The sequence below is a fragment of the Chroicocephalus ridibundus genome, chromosome 8, assembly GCF_963924245.1.
Source record: "Chroicocephalus ridibundus chromosome 8, bChrRid1.1, whole genome shotgun sequence".
Lineage (NCBI taxonomy): Eukaryota > Metazoa > Chordata > Aves > Charadriiformes > Laridae > Chroicocephalus > Chroicocephalus ridibundus.
The window spans coordinates 7592990-7615458 of record NC_086291.1 but is presented as its reverse complement, the minus strand read 5'-3'; the positions used below and the strand labels follow the sequence as shown (position 1 = coordinate 7615458).

General features: G+C 36.3%; 1 protein-coding gene across 5 annotated transcripts in view; it reads right to left on the bottom strand.

The window, feature by feature from the left end:
• EPS15 (epidermal growth factor receptor pathway substrate 15) overlaps nucleotides 1-22469 on the bottom strand; it is a 74432-nt gene that overhangs the window by 15736 nt on the left and 36227 nt on the right. For all 5 annotated transcript variants that reach the window (XM_063343099.1, XM_063343101.1, XM_063343102.1 and 2 more), the window contains 9 exons: nucleotides 22193-22318; nucleotides 21684-21743; nucleotides 19902-20102; nucleotides 18156-18301; nucleotides 17089-17248; nucleotides 13369-13454; nucleotides 7509-7581; nucleotides 2685-2846; nucleotides 1852-2049 (listed from right to left, as the gene is read on the bottom strand). In XM_063343099.1, coding sequence (XP_063199169.1) covers nucleotides 1852-2049; nucleotides 2685-2846; nucleotides 7509-7581; nucleotides 13369-13454; nucleotides 17089-17248; nucleotides 18156-18301; nucleotides 19902-20102; nucleotides 21684-21743; nucleotides 22193-22318 — 1212 coding nt within the window. The remainder of the gene's footprint in view (nucleotides 1-1851; nucleotides 2050-2684; nucleotides 2847-7508; nucleotides 7582-13368; nucleotides 13455-17088; nucleotides 17249-18155; nucleotides 18302-19901; nucleotides 20103-21683; nucleotides 21744-22192; nucleotides 22319-22469) is intronic.

Below are 22469 nucleotides of genomic sequence, written 5' to 3'. Positions count from 1 at the left end.
ACATTCTTTCAATCAAAGGGTAATATTTGAGAGATAAGCACAAGTCTGATTTGGAAGAGATATCATGTAATTGAAGAACAGACAAGAACCTTCTTGTGCCAAGGAAGCAGACTGCATCACTGACAACATCAAGACTTGTTACTTTTTTTCTACTCAAACTCATAAGAAGAGTTGCAAAGCTTTCAGGGTTTTTTTGTTTGGTTGGTTTTATTTGTTTGGGATTTTTTGTTGTTGTTGGTTGGTTTTTGTTTGGTTGGTTTTTTTGTTTTGATTTTTTTAATTATGCATTTGCAATTGCCTTAAACTCAAATTAAAAAGTCTGCTTTATCAGAATTCTCATCTTCCGAGGAGGAAAGTTACAAATTCATTATTTTCTCCCACATAGTTTTTGAACTCTACAAAATTCACAACGTATCTTCCTAAGCAGACAGTTACATCCGCACATTATTATTTCTGCAATATGCTTAATGCAGTGCCTCACAGCAAATGTTTACAAACAACTTGCCAGTTAATGAAGGGATTATTGGATTTGGCAGATTATGCAGAAGGATGAACATAATTCAGATATTTAGGTGTCTAAATCCCACTGACTTCTGCTAGGTCAGTCACTTAATAGAGTTTTCATTGCCTTGCACATTCATAAGTCAGGTGGCAGCAAAGACAACACCAGCTGTCTTTCAAACACACTGACCTCAGACCAACCATTAGATAATCTTGCCTAAAGCACCAAAGCACCTATTGTTCGTTATTTGTGAATTGAGCGCAATAAAATCAGGAGTACTAACATAAAACCTATCAAAAAAAAAATAAAATGTTTGCAGCACAGTCAAGCATAGCCTTTTACATTATTGGCCTCAAATCTGTTCATTGCAAGTACCTCTTGTTAGTATATTAATATTGAAACAGCACAAACTTCTCTACTTGTGATGAAACAATGGAAAATCCATTTGTTTACTACTCAGTCTGTAAACCCCAAAGCCAAATTTGAAAATTACAAGACTCTTCAAGTAGAAGAAAGTGTTCTTGTGTGAACGCTAGCAGTGGAAGTCTTACGGAAAAAAACAACTGTTAGCAAGTTACAGACATGAATTGTGTGAAATGACCAACCCAAAAGTCAGACATTTCTAGGGTTCAAAATTAGTAGGAAGACTTTTTGTTTTGTTTTTAACTTGATACCAATGTGACTCTGGCTCACATATTAGACAGCTGGCAAGTCAGAGAAGGAGAAGAATGATGAGGAAAGGGTATGCAAGCTAACGCATCACTGAAGTAATAATAAATCACTGATTACAGACAGAAGCTGAAAGTGTTGCTTTAACATAACAGCAGACACTTCAAAGCACAGTTCTGTGTGTAAAAATGAGTGCAGCCATCTCTCTGCTTCTCAGTATCTAGTCTCAATCTAATTTATTCTTAGACTCAACTCGCTTTCCCCTTGAACAGTGTACTAAGTAAATGTTAGCAGTTTTATACCAACTACATATCAATTAAAGAATAGTGAGAGCATGCCCCAGGCCATGGTTGAGCAAGAAAGCTTAACTAACTACTGGACACAAAGAATTTAAACACGTATTATATATTTTTCATTCATTACATTAAGACAAATTATTTTCAAGTATAATAAATTAATCCCTTTTTATTAACAAACTGGAGAGAAATCATGAAGTATCTTGAGTCAGCCTTTAAGAATCCTCACAACTACTAGCATAGAACACATGTGTAAGCAACTACAGACATGAGCAAATAGTGGAAAAAAGAGAAAACGCCTTTCCCTTAAGAAAAACCACACTAAAGGTAGTCAGTTAATTTTATATCCCCCCCCGCCCGCCCCCATCTTTCATACTGCCTTACTGAATTGATTTCCTGTTGTGAATCCTGCAGATGTTGCTGAAGAGGTCCCAGCTGTGCTTTCCCAGACTCTATGCAATGCTCAAGCTCTGCAGTTTCTTGCTGCAGGCGACTCAGCTCCTCTTGAGCTTTGGTCAGTTCATCTTCATACGCTGAAATCTTTGATTCCTGGCTTGTTATTTCAGCCTTCAGCATGGCAATCTAAAGCATGAACAAATATTTCAAAGCCAAACAAAAAAACCCCAAACAAGAAAGCACCTCCAAACACATGCAAATACTATTATTTATGACCAGAAAAAGTAAAAGCCTCATAGCTATTGCAGAGATTATAGATCAGATCTGAATTAAAGGTTAATTCCCTATTGGTCTCAATAAGACCGCAGTACTCCAGCTGTATTCCTGATCAACACAGATATCTCCAATACTGAAAATATAATTTTAGACATTGAAGAAATACTATAGCTTTGTATTAGAAAAAAAAAAAAACCCACATAACCATAAGATTATTTTTTTAAAATGCTAAGAAATCACTCCCAGTAATTAGTACTTCAAATTACACTTACATTGCATTATAATTTTGCATTATTTGTTTGCACTTAACCTTATTTGTGTGCAAGTATATCTCAGTATATTTGCTGACACACTGATACTAAATTAGCAGGTCACTGAAATGAGTGACATATTTCCTATTCTCTATTGGTCACAAAATCTTGACACTCAGGCTGTTTATTCATTAAAGATGTTTTTCTCCTGCCCCAACAACTGTAATGCTGCAAAGCTGAGTTCTTCAGACTGAGGCATTTACTCTTTGGAGGGCCTTAGCCACTAGACCTTACCAAATGGGCCTCCTCTACACACTTCTGCCTGATATCATTCAGTTGCTCTTCCAACTTGGCCTTCTGCTCATCAAGATCATTAAGGATTTCCTGCGCTTCCTGTTTCTGAGCTTGCAGCTTTTGCAGATTACTGCTCTCCCGCTTTACTTCATCTTGTAGATCCTGCAATAAAACGTATTAGCTTTGCATTTGTTCCCTCTATCCTCCTAATCACTAAATTCCACAGCATAAACAGCAGTACCGACTCAGATTTCAAAGCATCAACAAATTATCTTTCAAAAGCTAGTATTAATAACTTGTCAGACAAGCAAGTATTTTCAAATTTTAATACATAAGAATAACCAGGTTATTTGCTTTTTCTTTTCTTTAGTAAAAAGAACCTCACTGAAATATTGAGGATCATGCATCAACACGGATTAACTGTTTTACTCACAGGGAGGCTAGGGTTTCATTTTTAATTTAGAAGTTGTCTTTATTCAGGCTGCTACATTGTCTCTCTCCTATATTTTAGCAATATGTTTTACTGAGTTCCTTAATAATAGAAATTCTTTATTCTGCTCCTTCAAAGACACATGGCCAAAAATAGGAACTTGTTTTAGCACCATGGTAAAGGACTAAACCAGTGTATTATTAACCCAAATGCACTCCCTTCTAGAGCCTCCCTGCCTCTGATTTTGAAAAAAAAAATTAAAAAAAAAAAATCAGTCAAAAACTTATTTTCAATGTAAGAAATGCACATTCCATACACAACAATATGGTATCTTTTAATTTATGAAACAGCAGTATGTATCTTGTGTTCCAAGTACATTAAGTACCATCATATGTTAATTAGTTCATTTCTGAGCAACAGAAAATGTTGTACTTCAACAAACTGCAGAGATAACATTGAAAAAAGTGTCAAGAAAAGAATTTAGGAAGAAGAAAGGATTGTCAAAGTCAAGAGGATGAGATAATACTGGGAGATCAAAAAGGATTAATACAAAAGGAAAAATATTAGATGAAAAAAGAAGGTTGCAGCCTTTCTCAGAAAATATGGTAATTGAAAGAAGAATTATGAACAACAGTAAAAACCAAATAGAGAGAAAAAAAGTTAAGGAGGATAAGAAAACAAGCTGATGTGAATTTCTGATTAGATCACACATTTGTAGGGTACTCCAAACTAAGATCCTGTTGCCCTTTTAGGGGTGGAGTTGGGTTTTTTTTTTGTGAGGGAGATAGTTTATCCACATGTTCTAACACCTCCAGATAATCAGGACAAAAAAGGCAGATAGAAATAGAAAGGCATATGGTGCAGCAGTCAGATGCTAGGGAAATAGGTAACCTCAGGACAACCAGAAGACTACCTAAAGAAAAAACATAGACGCCTTTATGGAGGAAAAAAAAACCCCAAAAACCCAAACAAATAAAAAAACAACCAAACCCCACCCCCCCAAAAAAAATCCAAGGAAAAAAAAAACCAAACAAACCCCAAACCACCAAACCAAACAAAGCACAAAACCCCCCAACAGCCCCCAAATCACATTTGAAGTTCAATAGAAGGTATACGACTGACATACAGCAGTCAGACTAGGTGAATTACTGGTTATTTCTCATCTATGAAAGACAAACCAGCACACACACAAAAAGCTCCTACAGCAGCTACTGACTCAGACAATTGGGACACTCTCGATCCATTCATTTTTTACAGCGCTTTGAAAAGCAAGTATCAGCTGACACTCAACACAAGCAATGGGGGGAAAAAGTAATAGCTTAAAAAGATTTCAGTCTGCTTTCACTGAAAGGCAGCAAGAATTCACATACACACAAGTTAAATATAGATCACCTCCACTCTTGCTACTGTTCCTTGAATCCCAATGTCTGTCCTAGGCACAGCAGTAGAGAAGCACTGAAAAGACCTGACTAAGCCTGATGGTTCCCAGAAGAGAAAAGAAGGAGAAAAAAAACAACAAAAACAACCAACCAACAACAAACAACCCCAAAACTCAAACATGTTCACATAACCACTCTAAAATTAAAGTTCGGAGTAGATACAATACATAGAACTGGGGCTAATATATCTTCATGAAGTAAATGTTCCAATTAAGTTTCGATGATCCTCAGCGGAGAAGAAGCATCTTTATGTTCAAGCACTGAATTACATTCAATATGTTAACCAATATCATATTTGAGGTAGTACAAACTAGCATTTTTATGGTAATAGTAATCTTTGTATTAAATTAACGATCATTATAACTCTACAATCTAATGTAGTGTAGGACAAGGAAAGTCTAGAGATCTGTATTTCCACAGATAGCCAATGGATTTAACGGGTTGCTAGTCTGTACTTCACCAAAAAAATTCATGTCCTAAGACTTGTTAAGCCTGAAACAGCACAGAAAAGTTAAGCTTCATTTTCTAATGGCTTTGATGGTCCACAACAAACAAAGAATAGGGAAAATCCAATGCTGAGCTGGATACTCAGAGCATAAATCTGTTTAAAAAAAAAAAACCAGACCAACAAAGTGATCAGAGGCTAGAAGAGAAGGCCAGAACATTCTGGACTACTTGGAAGGCCACAGTCCCAAAATACTTTCCCCCCTGCACCTTCTGCAGAGTCTCACATGCAGTTACATTTTTTCCCCCCCCAACTGATGTGAACACATATTATGCTCTGTTCAGAAATTGCATGCATTTGTTCTAAATATTTCTTTACAAAGTTTCAGTGTCCCACTGAAAAGCAAAACATAGGCCTTTTGACTTTATGTCAATAAAATTCCAGACAACACACAGTAACAGTTGGAAAAAAGGAGAGTCTCCGCTTATTCAGAGTCTCATCAGGGAGACTGAAAAAACGCCCCTTAATCTTGCTATTAAAGAGCTGATATTTTAATAAGCATATTAAAACCCACCAGTAGGCTGAGTTTTCCTTCCAACTCTTTTTCTGTCTTTGCTTTTTAGTATCTATTTACATAGTACATAAATTATTTTATAGAAGAAAAAAAAAGAAGTGTCATTCTTTCCCTCCTCTCACATGAAACAGTTCAATCCATCATAGACCACGGCTATATTTGAGATTATAATTTGTGTCCATGGAAGTAACTCCGGTGTCAGAAATCCTGGAGTGTGATGCCAGGAAACTAGCTTGATCCAAGGTGGCAGACAAGAACACACTGGTTTTGTACACCATCTTTAGAAATGTCCCCGTTAGAATAAAACCAGAAGAAAAAAAGAAGTATGATGTAAAGATATTCTTAGTCTGTCAGTGGTATTGTCTGAAGTTTTAGAAAGTTTCCTGAAACATGCAGGTCTTCCAACATTCAGGAGCAACAAAGGAAGAGAGATAAAGGGCCACCAGCTTAAATAGATGCTGCAGCCATATCCTGTTTGAGCCTGATGGTTTCTCATTTTTCTGACAAGCCAGTAATAGACTGTTCCTTCGCTGCAGACTGACAGAACTCTGTAACTCTATATTTAACAAGGGATAAATAGCTTCTGTGATCACTAAGAGGTTAAGGACCTGAGACAGTTGCTTCCAACATTACTGTCCTAGATATGACGGCTTGATTGATTCTGTGATGCTGCTGACTATCAAACACCAAACATATGCAGATGACAATAATACTGTAACATTAAAGGTAAGGTTTTTACTAAGCTTTACATATCTTTTGTGCAAAGGCATCAAAGAACCCAACCTTTACACGGACACACACAGATTCCAGAACATACTAACAAAATCATCCCATGTGCAAAACCAGGAATACCCAGAAGAATTTTTAATAGTGTGAAAAGGCAATCTGCAGAGCGGGGAGGGGAATGACCGCTGCACACATGGGCAGAATCACAGACATGGGCAATTTCTGCATGCATTCCTGCAGCTGCTGAGCCTGGCTGCCATTGTGACTAACAGGCCAGCATCTGATTATCTTCTGGAAGGTCAGACTATTAATTATCATCCCGACTTTAAGGATATTAAATAGCCAAGCACAAAATTCACAACATTTGTAACACATTGTCTCTTTTTCTGCCCAACAAAGTAAAATGCAGAAATTTTGCATTATTTGCTCTTAATCAAATAAAGATTATTTGAAATAATAAAGATTCCTAAAATAAATGTAAATGATCAGATATCACACTGAAGTTTTTTCTTAAAGCAGCAACTTCATCTGCTTTTGCAGCTTAGAATTTAATTGAAATATTGCTTTGCAGTGTTTAATTCAGGGCTTGGCTAGACTGTTAGCACCCTAAACACTGATGCTGACTGTAAAATTTTTAATCCCTGTAAAACACTTGTAAAATTTAAACTTTCCATCCAGTGTCATCCTTTTAAATAAAAATCAAACAGATTATTTTTAAAATTGACTTACGTTAGGCAAAATTAACTTGAGGCAACATTCCTCCCAAGCTGGTAATTACTGCGACTCTTAAGAAGCAGACCCATATACAAACCCTTTTAATTCAGCCACTTAAGTCTATTAATTTGCAGTGCTACAGTGCCTTCTTTCGTTTTAATTATACTTTTGACAGCCTTGCTGAAAACAAAACAAAAAAACCCCACAAAACCAAACCTATTCTTCTGTAATATTTTTCATTTAAAAGTCCATGCAGGCTAAACATCCTAGAAGCTCGCACATTTATATAAATATACACACCTACCCACACTGGTATAGAAAATATACTTCAAAGTACATTTTTTTTTTCTTAGCCACCAATTTTTTTTTCTTTTCATAATGATGATCACATCACTGAATAAGTGATGTGATCTAAAGACTCAGTAATCCTACTGCCATTAAAGCACCACATGGTGCAATATCAGGTGTCCGAACAATAATTCTGTATCTTATTTACCTGGACCTCACTTGTCCTCTGCTTGATGGTATCTTCTTTCTCCTTCAGGTCTTGCTCTACATTATTCTTTTCCCTAGAAGACCAGCAAACAATGCAAGAATACTTAAGAACATCAGCTACAGCAGGTACAGTTATCCAGCCCCCTAAGCCTGTATCTCTCTTTAAATACATAGTGAAACATTAAACACAAAAGATGTAAGGGATTTCTGCTTTCCAAATTAGTTACAAAACAGAAGCCCACATAAGCGTTCTGCATAAAAAACACCCGTCTTTTCACCCAACTGCACTTCAGTGATAAGAATGGCTCAAAAATGGAAGGGGGCGGGAGGGAGAAATCAATGAAATACTGTCTCCAGTGATCTCACTGTTGCTATGGAGCACTTGTCTAATGAAAACTGCTGGGAAAAGTGGGAGGGATTGCATCAGATTCCATCTATTAACCCCTGCAAATACAGTAATTCCTGTGCTAAGAGCAGCTAGAAAACATGTCCAGCAGGCCAACCTAGCCGATTAATTAACTGCCTATCAGATTTTAGATGTATCTGTTGGTAAACTCAGCCACAAGAATAAAGGTTAGCTTGCTGGAATCACTATCTGCTTAGAGACACCATATGTAGCTATTTGCTGTGTCATATCAAGTCTGTCTCTACAGACATTTATTCAAGTTTAAAAGTGACTACTGTTGACAGGGGAATTATCATCAATAAATTCTTGGCAGTCAGACATAACAATAGCTTTAAGAAAGGGGAAAAAAAACCACCCTACACAAGTCGGAAGTGTTACTGTTTTAAGAATATCATAAGAGCATTTATGTCTAGACTATGGAATCTTTTGTCCTTTCACAGATGCAGAAGAGCATTAAGCTTTACAGTTTTAACACTATCTTCCATATATAGATATTTACTTTCATAAAAATTCTGTTAATAAATTAGCACACACATTAGAAGTTAGAATTTGAACAACAATAAACCTAACATTTCTAAATGAAATACCATAGTAAAAAGCTATCAAATTATATTACTAGTACATATTGAAATTAAGGTAACTTCATATTTTAATAGCCGCAGATTGGTAATCAATCTAAAGCTATTAATCTCATTGTTTACTCTTATCTAATACAGAAGAAAGCATTTCTGTCTCCAAAGTAAAGCAGGTCTACTGTTAAGTTCTTTACTCAAGCTGAGGAAAACTTGTTTACTGCTAAACCATGCACAATGGAAAATAAAAAAAAAATATCCAGATGTCAGATCTTAAATGAATAAATCTATAATTACTATAGATTACATTCTGCTATCATTTATCTCAGTATCTGATTAAAGACCAACTTGCTGAATGTGCCCAAAAGGAAGGTTTACATGGAAGGAAAAGGAAAAGATGTGTAGAGGGACTTTGAAGAACAAGGCTAGTTACTTTTTTTAAGTGTGAACCTTCAAGATCACAAAATCTTTACCATTTTCAAAGCTACAGCACACTCCTCTAGCTGAATAAACTGTAGCATAGTTGTACTTAGATATTTAAAGCACTGCAACACAGGATTGAAACACGTTCTGTTGATTTTGCCTTCTGTATCTTCCCCTGAACAAAGGGTCTCAGTCTCAGCAAAGCACTTCCACAGATCTAAATACAAGTCAGGCTGAAAAATACCTTCAAGCCCTCAGACACACATCAAGCACAGCAAACATTCAGGCATATTATTCCTGATTGAAGATAAAAGAGGATAATTGACTAGGTAAACAAATACTTGTTATTTTTTCTGCTTGGGTATGAAAACTGAGCAGGAAATAGAAATGCAAGGAAGTATATAAGCTTTAATGTACAGCCAGCCTTTCCACACTGATATCTCTGACATGTCTAAGAGACTGTCAGAAATGAAGATCATTTTCCTTGTATTTCAACAGAAGCCAGGTACCTAAACCTTGCAATCTGGGCTACGCTAAGCAAGCAACAGAATACAATACCCACCCACTGGCAGCTTACGCTAGCCAAATCACAACACAAACAATGAATTGGAAAAAATCAAGTGAAAGAAGTATTGTCAGGCAGAACAAGAAAAGCTTAGGAAGCAGTCTCAGGGAAAGGAAAACAAGCTGAGTGTATATAGTCTACACATAACACATCCCCTCCTCCCCCACAGTAATGCGTCTTTGTCTCAAAAAAAAACCCCAAAAAAACAACACAGACCTACTTAATTCACTAATTCTTCTGAATGCCTCCATTTCTTTTACAAACTATCTGGTATGCCCCTGTAGGAATGCTCAGCAACTGAAAGAACCAAAAAACAGTAACAATATTGATTTATTGGATATGACAGCTTTCCTGGATCATAAAGTCCCTTACCGCAACAGGACTCAGAAAAAAATTAAAAAGAACAACCCCAAAACAACTGTGGTCTTGCCAATAAGTGACACTTGTGACTAATTCAAGTAAACTGATGAAAGCAATACAATTTCCCTCTGTATTTTAATAGTAGTCAGGTTAGGAGAACCTCCTATCAAAATAAATTAAAAGCAATGACTAAAAAACCTCAAAACTAATAGATGGTTTCTCCAATGCAGATACTTCACGATTTATAATCAAATAATCTTAGTAAATCCCTAAGTTTTACATTAATTTGTGAATGAAGTAATGTATAAATGGGAACCAGCATATTGCAAATACTTGTGATAGCTGACAACTGAGGAGTCCCCATTTCAGTAGTGGCATTCAAGACAAATATGAAATAACCCCGGCCAGGCTTCTTGATGGCAAACACTTAGAACCACTTTAGCTACTATAAAAGCAAAAAAGTCATAGTTCTTTTCCATAATAAGTCACAGATGACTATTCACAGAGCTGGTAGCATTATCTACACTCACAGCTGCCCAACATTTCTTATTTTCACATACATTTGTAATTTTGGGAATTCCTACTGTAGTAGTACTTCGGTTTGTCAAAACTAACAAAAAAAAAAAAGTCTAGGGTTTGCCCAGTTACTCCTCCCCTTTGTTCTCCCCAACCTTTTCAGCTGCAACAGCTCAGTCACTTAAAAAACAGAGGTTAGAAGAAATAATCTAGCCTACATTAAAATTTTTACTATTGCTTTGCCAAGAAGCTGTAGATCTCTGAACTTTGAAACAAAGGCTTGATGCAAGTGTATGGCAGGGAGGGGCTGCCCTGTTTTTCTGGGGTCATTTTGCTGTTTCCTTACTTTTGAGAGACCAATTTACCAGCTTTATGGTCCTTTTAACCTGATCTGTATTCAGGACAATATAACCGTTGCTGTCCAACATATGTGAAGGATGGCACCTCTGGTGAGGTATACTAAGTTAAGCTCAAGAATTTAACACGCTTAGAGAGGAACACGGTTTTGGAAAGCTTGAAGAAATTCACTGAATCACAGAATGGTTTGGGTCAGGAGGGACCTGTAAAGACCATCTTGTCCACCCCCCCTGCCCTGGGCATGGACATCTTTCCCAATTCCATGTGTTTGTGTGCTGTAGCTAGCTTTGAATGCACGAAAGCAAAGCAGGGTTTGCTGGGGAAGAAAAAGGTCTTACGGCTCAAAAAAGAATATTAAGAACATCTGGTCTAGCCTCCCACAATGCTGATCAAAAAAGGCTTCAAATAGCTTTCTAAAAATATAGTGCAACTGAAACAGAACTTAGAGGCAGCAGTGCTGACAGGCTCAAAATGATGCAGATTCCACAACGTCCCTACGCAAATCATTCCTCCTACCAGAGGGGAATGATCCTCACTAATAAGGGTTCTGCATTTTATTATTCATCTGATTCTCAACCTCCATCTTCCTGACATTGTTTTTATTGAATTAGATTAAAATGCTATTGGCTACCAGAAATCTCTCCCACATAAACTGTTGAGGCACAAACACATCACCTCTGTATTCTTTGCTCAGTCTCTCAAAAACCTATGTTTTCCAGACACTGTCATTCTTTTGAGGCATTTTTTTTTAAGTGCACTTCAAAAATAGATTCAGTTTGTTACTGGGTCTCAGAAATGCAGCTCTCACAGATACTTCTCAACAGAATCATGGACTAGAATTATTACCTATTGAGTTCAACAGCTGAACAATATATCTTGTTTAACAATGAACAAAAATAACTTAAGTTTAAATTACATTTTTATACAATAACTATAAAGACTGAAATTGTACTTCACCAGTTATAAGAGAAATGTGTATTTGCCAAAGATGAAAAGTCTCCTACATTTACCACAAAGATTAATCTGTTGCCTAGCATTGCCACCTGTGCTTAGGGAAGGTAACATTTACTCTGCTACCAAAATAACTCTTCTGCAGTGGCTAAAGATTTCCAGGTAATCAAAAAATTAATTTTCTTGAAAAAAAAAAAAAAGAAAATATTTTACTTGAGCCACAACTCACTTTATGACATTGAGAGTTTGATAGTCATTCTCTTACTATTATACTTAAGCTTGACAATACAGGCTTAAGCCTCTGATTGTTAATCCAGTCTGTTCTGAGCCCCTAAATCGTATCTCAAAGTAGATTTCCCCTTTCTAAAAATAAATACATACTAACAGGTGCCCCTACCATATCTTCAACAATCTAATATCATTCAAATGTATCTTGAATAACTGCCCAAGTATATTTGCCACCGAAGAAATGGAAGCAACGACCTTCCAAAGGCCATGGTTCCTTCATACCTCACAGCAAGAAAAGGTAACAAGATGTAAACAGACCGGCTTGCACGTTAGGCTGCAAGCCCACCTACTGAAAACCAACTTCATCTAAAAATTCACGCTAGTGAACAATTTATTTCCCTCTAAGATACTAACAGCAATTACACATGGTTGTAAATCATATTTCAGGTTAATAAATGTGAGTGTCCAAAATTGGAATTAATACAAGCTAAAGAAAAACAGAGGAAGGCAGAGCAGGGAGAAGTGAGGAGGCAGTGGGAGTAATGAGAGGGAGAATAAGCAGATGAAGTGAAAAAACATTTATGTATTTAGGAAACAGACTGTGCTTTGACACATTGCCAAATTAAATCATTCCTGCAAGTGACATGAATAATACAGGCAGATTTCTTCATGACAAATCTCCCTCGCTTATAAAATAGTAGCATTAACTGTTCTTAACAGAATTTTCTGTAGATCTATGAAGTAACAAAAAAAATGACTGAAGAGAAATATCTGCTATATCTTGAGAGTATGATGAAGACTATACAACATATATGAACTTGATTTTCTTAGTCACTTGAAGTCACCATCTTAATTACCTTAGAAATAATTAATTGAACCCATGGGTCTGCAGACCTCAAATTAAAACAATTTTCCTCAGTGCAACAGTTTATTTTACAAAACAAGAAGAGAAGCATATCCATCTTTACCACCATCAAAGCCCTAACAGAAGTCCATATGCGAACTGTCATCTTCCCACTCCCCACCCTACACACTTCTTGATCTTTCGCATCTCACTTCCTTACTGTCACTAGAAAAAAAAATCCTTAGAATTTCCTCTAGAAATCTAAGACAACTAATACCAATTTATATCATGGTTCTATCATCCTAAAGATCTGCTTCTTTTTCATTTGCCAATAAAGATGAACAAAAGAGCTATTTCCACCTCAGGATGTTAAGATAGGCAGCTCTCTGAAACATACCCAGAAGGCATGACGGACAGACCTTTTGCAATCTCGCTGTTATTAAATGCGCTCCTCTGAGTGAGCAAAGAGTAGAAGTGTTAAACAGCATTGTAGACATTTGCTGACATGCTAACCATTTATTTTAGCAGAGCAGACTACTACCACCTGTTTTTCTCTTATGCATTGAATTGTTTTTTAGAAAAAACAGTAAATAGCACAACTGAATCTAAGGCAATTATGACTATTCCTCCTTTACCTACCTCTGCAGGTCTACTATTTCATTGTTTAATGTATCAAGTTCTTTAATTGCAGAAAAATCTGCTACAGAATTCGGTCCTTGAGTACTCTGAAAGATAAAAAATAAAGAGTGTTAGTTTATAGTTTACACTGTCCAACAACTACATTCACTTTACTTTTTGTGACAGCATGAGCTATCCTCTTGTAACAACTGTCGGTAGCATTGTATTTTAAATCTTCAATCTTAAAAGACCCAACAGTCCAGATGCAATATTAACAGAAGACAACACACATCCAAAGCATCTAGTAATTCAAATGGAGTGTGTCTCCTGTAAGCTCTTGAGGAGATCTTCCACAAAAGCACAGGACTACCTGAATAAAAAAAAAAATAGAAAAAATCTAGCTTTAAGATGAGATTTAACTTACAGTTAATATTTAGCTGGCTTCCTAGCATTCATTTAAGAGTGGTTTGGTTTGTCTACTACATTTACATTTCTTCACCTTGGTGATCCTCCTGTTGCAGAGTATAGACACTTCATTGCAATGCTTTAGGTGATACTGAGCTAGTTTAATCACCTCCAGAGTTCTGAAGGAAACTTTGATAATGCGAAGCCATAGGTAAGTTAAGATCATGAGTTCCCATTTACCGAATGTCTTTAATTTAAAGACAACTGTAATAAAAATAATTTCCATTTCAAAAAACTACACATAAATTACTATAGAACAAACTCTGAGGCCACAAATTAGCAAACACTGTAATTGTTCTACTGTGCCTTATCACAACGTGAACATGTTTAGAAAGCCATAGTCACTGTAACTACCTTCCATAACTACATCAGCTCCTTCAAGTCATCCAGGATAAACACAAAGTTCAGAGGAAAAGTATATATATGTAATTAAAAAAGGCAAGTGATACTCCCAGAATAACATAAAAGCCTTTAAATGCTGAAGTTTCTCTAAAGATAAATCAAGATGCTATTAACTACATGTTTATTCAAGCTTACACTCTGAGAAAATAAACAAACCAAGAGCCATGAAAAGACCTAAACAGTAAATCTGAGCACACTGTGGCAGAGAATATTATTAAGCAGAACTATAGATTGTTGATGCGTATTTTACTAGAACAAATGGCGTGAACCGAGAATAAAGAAAACCCCACACAGCTATTCTTAAACTGGTAGCGTACACCTTCTCAAATGGGCAAAATAGCTGTGACGTTCAATCCTGTTCTAAAGGAATTACACAGGAGTTTTGTGGAGTTGCTCATGATGTTCCAATGAGAAAGTTTTTATTTTTCCTAGGAAGGGGACAGAAGGAAAACATGGAGCTATTAGCTACAAGTACATATTCTTTCCAGCCTTCCTTCTCTCATCAGTTAAAAGAAATTCTGCATGCTACAGCCAGCAACAAACTCGAACAAAATGTAGTTCAATCTTATTTTCAATTGTTCAGGAGAACTGGTGTGGAGGAAGAACATAAAAGCCAACATTTTTAGTTTCAATGTACAAGTTAAAGACAACAGTTAGAACTATTTGCTGCCTTTTACGACACTGCAACATGCATGCAAACAATGCTTTGGGTTTTTAACTCAAATTAGTAATAAAAGTAAATCCCTTTCAAAATTCTTTTAAGAGAAACTTACATATAAGTTTAAGTTTTATGGCTGGTAATGCAAGTGCCATTTGGTGACTACAAAGAGTTCCAGGTAAAGAAACACAGCAACAAGTACTAGACTGCTGCTGTAGCCCATTCATGCGATCTGCATTCAGGTCTCAAAGCATTTGGGTCTCAAAATTGAAATAAAAGTTACGCTACTGTGGTAATAAAATTCTGTAAGGAAACCAAACATTAGATAACAGCAATATATATACGTATGCATCTGAACATCTACCAAGAAGGACACAAGTTAACCTTCCCTACTTAAAAATCATAATAGATTACCATTATACTTATTGATATTTCTGCTAATACCTTTACATTGGTCCATTCAGAAGATGAAGCCTATGCTTTGGGTTGGTGTTTTTGGGTTTAGTTTTATGTTTTTTGTTTGGGTTTTTGTTGTTTGCTTTTTACAATGTAAGCCACGCCACTTCAAGAAAACCAGCAAAAAGCTGATTTCTGCCTACTGCTCTTATCCTTTGGGTTGAATGCTTGAGCAATAACCGTGGACAAACAGGTTCTTTCATACCAACAAGACAACACCTCTTTTGAAAAAGCACAAAAGGAGCTGGAGGTTCAGCTCAATCTAGTAAACCAAATTCTTGGTAAGGATTTACAGAGCTAACTAAAAGCTAACACATTTTCTTTCACAGTATTTTTACTCCTATCATTTATGTTAGTAATGTAAAAAAAAAAAAAAAATATCACACTGATGTCTTTGAGAGTTCTATAAAAACAATTTATACACATAGAATAGCAGCAACCAACGCTGATCTCACCTAATGTGTTCTGATCACTACATTTTCTGCAATATAAGCAGTAAAACCATGGGTATTACTCCTAGTGATGTCAACCGTCACATTGGGTTACTACTACCAGGCCATGTCACCACTTTGCCAGCAATTTCAATAGGACAAGACACAGCATTTTCTCTTTTAAGTTTAAGCAGCACATATTACCAACAGGTAACAGCCACAGACCTCTGCGTTCAAGGAAGAACCTTGGGGTTCTTCCAGATGAACAACACTGGAAGTTAGCAATAAGTCACATACTGTGACACGACAGAGAAGTGCCGTGATATTTCAATGATTATGTAAGAGTCTTAGAAGGATGTTCATTATTAAACTAACAGACAGTAAATATTAGAAAAGCAAAGATTCTCTAACCTTGAGAAAGCAGAGTTAACAAACTGACAGAATAATAAGGATGAAAAGCAGAGTGGTGCAGAATGGAAAAAACAGTCCAAACTAGAAAAGAGACATAGAAAGGAAAGCAAACATACAAAAAAAGATTAGTAGAGTTGCAAATAAAGCAATTACTTTTTAAAAACAGAATGTAAAAAGAAATTAGATACCAGTTACAGAAACTCAAAAGTAGTGCCAAATTTTGAGTTTCATTTTTTCAGGTGCAAATTTTTCATTCTGTTTAAGAAAGTTGTAGAATTAGGTCAATGTTTCGCACAACCAAGAAAAGGTAACCCACATCAGACTTCACGATGCGTAAAACAAGTAAGAATTTGCGATGACCTCTACCATTCCGATAAATAGAACTTGAACTCCTGGATAGTATAGTCTACCGCTGGATAAAGATAGATGGCAATCAACAGACTATGACGACATTGAAACTATCTGTGAAGTATAAAATGGAGGACTGTTTACTTTTAAAACTTTAAATATATAATTCTAACCTTTATTTAGTTCACATTCTTCCCAGACCTCGTAAAAATGAAACGTAAAAAAGGTAAATGTGAACACATTAGGGGAAAAACACTGAACTTGTGCACAATATTTCAAGTGCAAACTAGAATTTCTTTGGACAGCCGGTAGAAGGATTATTCTTTCAAAATAGAAAATAATGCTTTCTCAACATAAGATCTCTCCGCTTGGTTGGCAGGCATAATAGATGACAGCTTAATTTTGAAACATGAATGGAACCGTGTTTGTCAATTCTTTGCAATTAAGACTAGTTTTCTTCCTGATATTATGATAAATTTAAGGTATGCCAGAACCTGAGGCGTTTCTTGCGTAGCCTTTGAAACTAACGTTCTTCGAGTGTTATACCAAAAATGCCAAACCCATTCTTACCTTCTGTAGACTGACACCCCTGTCTGAAGGTGGAATCATCTCTGGAGTCAGAGCCTGAGGTGGATCAATGCCCTTTGTTAACTTCTGATTAATTAAATAGAAAGCCAAAGCAAACTGCTCCTTTGAAAGCTTTCCACAGTCCTTTGTGTCACAGAGAGCCCTGTACAGAGATGCACATGAAATAAATCAAACCCTCATTTCTGCAAGCACTGCCCTGTTCACTATACTTGCTGTCATTTGAAAATGGGAAAATTGCTAGTGTATGTCTCCTCTTCTAAAAAAATGCAATATAGAAGTAAGGCACGATAATAAATAGAAAACACTACTCAGCCATACACAACCACTTTCTCTTTGCATGCTAAGGTCCATAGCTCTGTTTAGTAAGTTCTGATCTGGTGAAAGGCAAAATCAGGCCTATGAGTCACTAACGAACCCCGATTATCTGTAACTGAAGTTCCTTCTAAATTAAAGAACTTTTCACAGCTAACATGAGTTTATTTAATTTCCCTAAATTTCCTAAATTAGAGGTTGTGTTAACCATACCATCGGGGCGGGGGGGCGGGGAAGTTGTTTTTCCTATCAGAGCACCCCACAATAGCTTATAGTGGGGAAAGAATTAAAAAAGCAGTGGGTGTCACTACTAGCTGTAATGAAAGACAAATATGTTGCAGAATGAGATGGGCCATAATTCTCGCATGCTAAGAATTTTATACAGATAATTCTCTTTACCAGTATGTGGACAGCATCAATGTTTAGATACACAGCAACACTATGATGTCCTAAACCAGGGGTTTAGCTGAAGGGCAGTATTTGTAACAATCTCTGTTCGGGCACTGTAATTCCTCCCCTAGATGACGACACATAGCATAAACCTGTTTTCCCTCATTTCTGTCCAAAAGTAGAAACAAATAAGTTACCACTGCTTATAATACAGAGGCCATGCTATTCTATACAAAAACCAACTTTCACTTTCCAGAAGTGTCAACATAGCACTTTTCATGAAAAGTGGTAGGAAGGAGTGAGAACCATGCCATCGTCTAAACAGCTATCATGAAATAAAACCCTACCAGATATGTGCAAGAAGAGCAGAAGGCAGTCCTGTCTTCAGGAATAGTTCTCTGGCTTCCACACCTGACACAAATCCATCCATGTCCTTGTCAGTTTTCACAAAGATCTCATCATACTTAATTTTGTCTGCAGGCGACACAACCCACTGAAGGGGTGGTGGGGATGGAAGGGAAAGAAAAACAACAACAAAACCCACAATACTAAGATACAGGTAGTTCTGTTTCCAGATAGTTGACTTTCAGAGTTACATAATTGAAGGACTACAGCACAGACATAAAAAGTGATATAGGTGCCTAGTTCATGAACCAGTTTTATCTTCCAAAATAGAGATGCACAGAGATCCACAAGCAACTCCGAAAGAAGAAGCAAAGTATTTACACCAGGTGAAGCACCAAGGCTGATTGGTGCTCTGCCTCTTTGCCTATGCATTGAAAGTATTCCCTGGAGCCTAGATTTCCTCCCAGCACGGAGTTGAGCCCGCTGTGCTCAATCACAGTCCTGCTTACTCTCTGGCTCTATCAATTTTATTCCTCTTTACACAGCTGGAGAGCTTTAGCTGGAGGAACTGAAGAACTGCTCAAGCCCAGACTGTTAATAGTTGGCACATTTTAAATTGTGGAATTTACCTCTGATCAAGGTAAAGACAGGAATTAGAGCCGCTTCTCTTACTTGAGCAATTTTTCCAAACACTAAGCTACCATAAAGGTGTTTGGGGTTGTTTTTTTTTTGAGTGAAAATGGCTTCAGGTGCATGCTTATGATCGCTAATTAATTTCAGCGTACAAGGACACTTAGCAGATGAATCCCAAATGGTGCTGTACACAAAACATACACTGAAACACTCATCCAGAATGGCACTGCTTTATAATGCAAACAGCAAGACTTAACCATCAGTCAAGTAAATTGCCAGATGAACAGAATTAAGAAGCAAGTTTCTTATTGATGACTCAAATACAGGTACACACATGTCCACGCAGGATCTCATGCATTAAGTACTACAGTTCTTACCTTTGATCCCCTTCTCGATTTTTTTCTTATTTTGAATAGAACAAGTAAGTTACAATCTACTTGGAAAGACATTTCCCAAGTTCTGGATTCTAAAATGATCAAGATTAAATAAAATGCCTGGAGGGGAATGGGCGGCATCAAGCTTCTTAATAATTGGAACAAACATTCAGAACAAATCTCATGTGTTTTGGTGGATATGCCAGACCTTTTGTTACCTGTTCCTATTGCTTGCATTTATCTATTCCATTTTCATTAGTGTCTTCTTCATATTGCATGCATGCGCACACATACAACTGCACACACACAACTGCACACACATCCCTGCTACAATTTGTTTTAAGAACTTGTCTATATTCAACTCAGTCTTCAGCCAGAAGACTTATGTTCCGCAGATGTGTACCTGGACTGCATTTTTAAACTGTTGTCTTAATATTTTGACCATTGAGTTGAGCTTGATGCCTTGAAATAATTTATTTGAAAAATATCTTCTAAATCTTTACCAAATAATATTTTTTTTTATACAACTGTTTATATTTGAAGACATCTAGAAAAAGCAGAACAAGATAAATTTCATACCTCTCCACCTGGTCTTCCCATCAGCCTTCTCAAATTCATCAAACAATCAACAGACCAAGAGGAAAACTAAAAACCTGTATCAAGATTCTTCATACAGGCAGGCTCCAAGGCACAGCATTAACAGCAGAAATCTTCTAACCCCAAGTAACTTCAGAATTGTACCTGTGTTAATGGTGTTTTGGCAGCTAAAATGCCTACAGGTGGCAAGGACTGATGAGATTCTTTGGTAGATGTTGAAGATGGAATTAATGGCATTGTTCCTGGAACACTAACAGGTTTTCTCTTGGATGGTGGCACCAAAGCTGCAGGTAAGGACATAGGCACTGGTTCTTTCTCCAAAGCACAGTACACCAAAAACATGGCCTGAACAAGAAAACAAGGTGTGTGGGTGTAAATATATAATAAATAAATATATATATGTTAAAGAATTAGTTAAGAAATAAATTTGTGGCATTTTTTCCATTATGCTTCTCTTTTATAAGCCCCCTCAACTGAACTGCAGCTTATCCCCTTCTGTGTTTATCATTACTACATTCTTCTGCAGAACATTAAAGCGATTCTCCTAAATATTACCAAGCTTGTACCACCACTTGTAGAATTTTATTTGAAAGAACACTTCAAATGCTTAATCAATACATTAAAATAATTTTTCCAGGAATTGTTCCACTTAGCGACTATTCTGTTGTTGTAGTACGTTTTAGTAATTTTATGACTGTTGTTCAAGACACAGAACTGCATCTTAAAGAAGGCTTATAATACTTTACAGATTATCAATTTAATTTAATCTCAAACATTTCCCTAGTGCCTATCAATCCTCTGATCTCCAAGCTAAAAGTGTGAAGAATTACAGCATAAACACAGGAAATGAAATAAAGTAACAGTTAACTACTAGGGTCTTAAAGGAATCGGTTTCAAAAGAAACTGAAGCATATAGATGCCTGAAGATGACTAGAACAATATTCAAGGAAACCATTTTTACTCTTTTATCCTTTCTCAAAAGTGTACGGGACAGCAGAAAAAGGTAAATTCATCATACTTATATTATAAAAAAAACACAAAGCAAGGTTTTGACGTTGTCCATAACAATTCTTCACAATTACACAGATATTCTTAATTTTCATGTTATTTTATTTTTTAATTTTGACTCTGAAAGGATGAGTAAAAGTTTAGTTTCTAGAAGTTACAATGAAAGGCTGTCTTTAGTCCGTCCCGACGACAGAAGGTCACATCACTTTTTCAAGTTCTTGCAATGCAGAATGCAGCTAAGATATTTTCTTAGTTTTTCCAAATGTTTAAAGATAGGTTTGATATTTCCGTACATAAAATGAAACCCTTTCCTCCAAAGTGAATGCGTAATTCCTTCCTCTCAATTCACATACATGCAAAAACAAGCTGAAATTTTTGAGAAAAGTTTGATGCATGGTTACTATCACATTCAAGACTTACACAATCTTCAAAAGCGAGAGCCTCCCACTCTCTTCTCACTTGCCATGTCTTGGGCGAAGTCAAGCTTATTTACCACTTCTTACATTATTCCGTCATTGCTGGCATTAATAGTATCAAAATTCTAACTTGCTACAAACTTTTGAAGAATTTATACGTAATTCCTTTAAAATTTTCCTCAAAGGTATCTTGAGGCGTTCAAGTACTATAAACACTGAAGGTGAAGGTAAAACTTATTCAGTGAAAACCCTCAGTCTCCAGTGGGACAGCAGATCACAGGTATAAGTTTTTAACGGCTGTTTTAGCCTATAAAGAAGGTTACTGCTGTGAGAGACATCCAATAAACTGACAGAAACATTAACTAGTACTAAAACTTGATTAAGGTCCCTGAATAAAGGCAATAAACAAACTATACAAACAATCAGAAACTAATACACAATGCATCTATTTTAAACCTCTGCCATTAGGCTTTCAAAATCCCAAGAGGCAGAAGGTACTTACGACTGCAAACTCATCTCGATCCAACATTCCATCACGGTCAATATCACTCAATTCCCATACCTACCAACAAAACGCAGAATATAAGGATGTTTGCCTGAACTGCATCAGTTTCCTATTTAAAACCTCATTAAAAACAAATGTGAGAACAGCCTCCTTCCACCATATCCTAAGTTCTATTAACAGTATTAGTCTTCAGTGAGCAACATATTTATGTAAACCACGTAAAAGAAGAGAGATTCTTAAGTTGGAGACAGAGTTCAGTAATGGCACCCTTCTCTAAACCATGTGTTAAAGAGTACACATAACTGATACACTGTGGTAAGCGGCAATCTAGCGAAATATGAAAAGATTTTTATTTTTTTTTTTACCATTTAAAGAATTACGCATGTGTAGCCACTCCACAAGATAGTATTTAATAGTTAGGCTTATTACTACAAGTCTTCAATTTGAAAAACAGATACTGCTGAGTGTATTTGTGAATTAACAATTAAGTAGAAAGATATTCTTACTCGTCCTAAGATATCCACTGGCAGTTTTGAATTAAGGAGTACAGGTTTCACCTTATCACCTGACAACAGTCCATTCACAGGATTTAGGCTGTCAAAAATAGCATCATACTTAGCCTTGTCTTCCAGCTGCAGGGACAGAATAAAATATTACTTATGGAAACGATCACACTTGTAGCCTAAGTTCAAAAGTAATAACTTTTTTTTTTTTAAGTTACAACTGGAAACACACAGACTGCAATTCCTGTTGCTTAAAAGAGCATATGAAAAAGATACTATT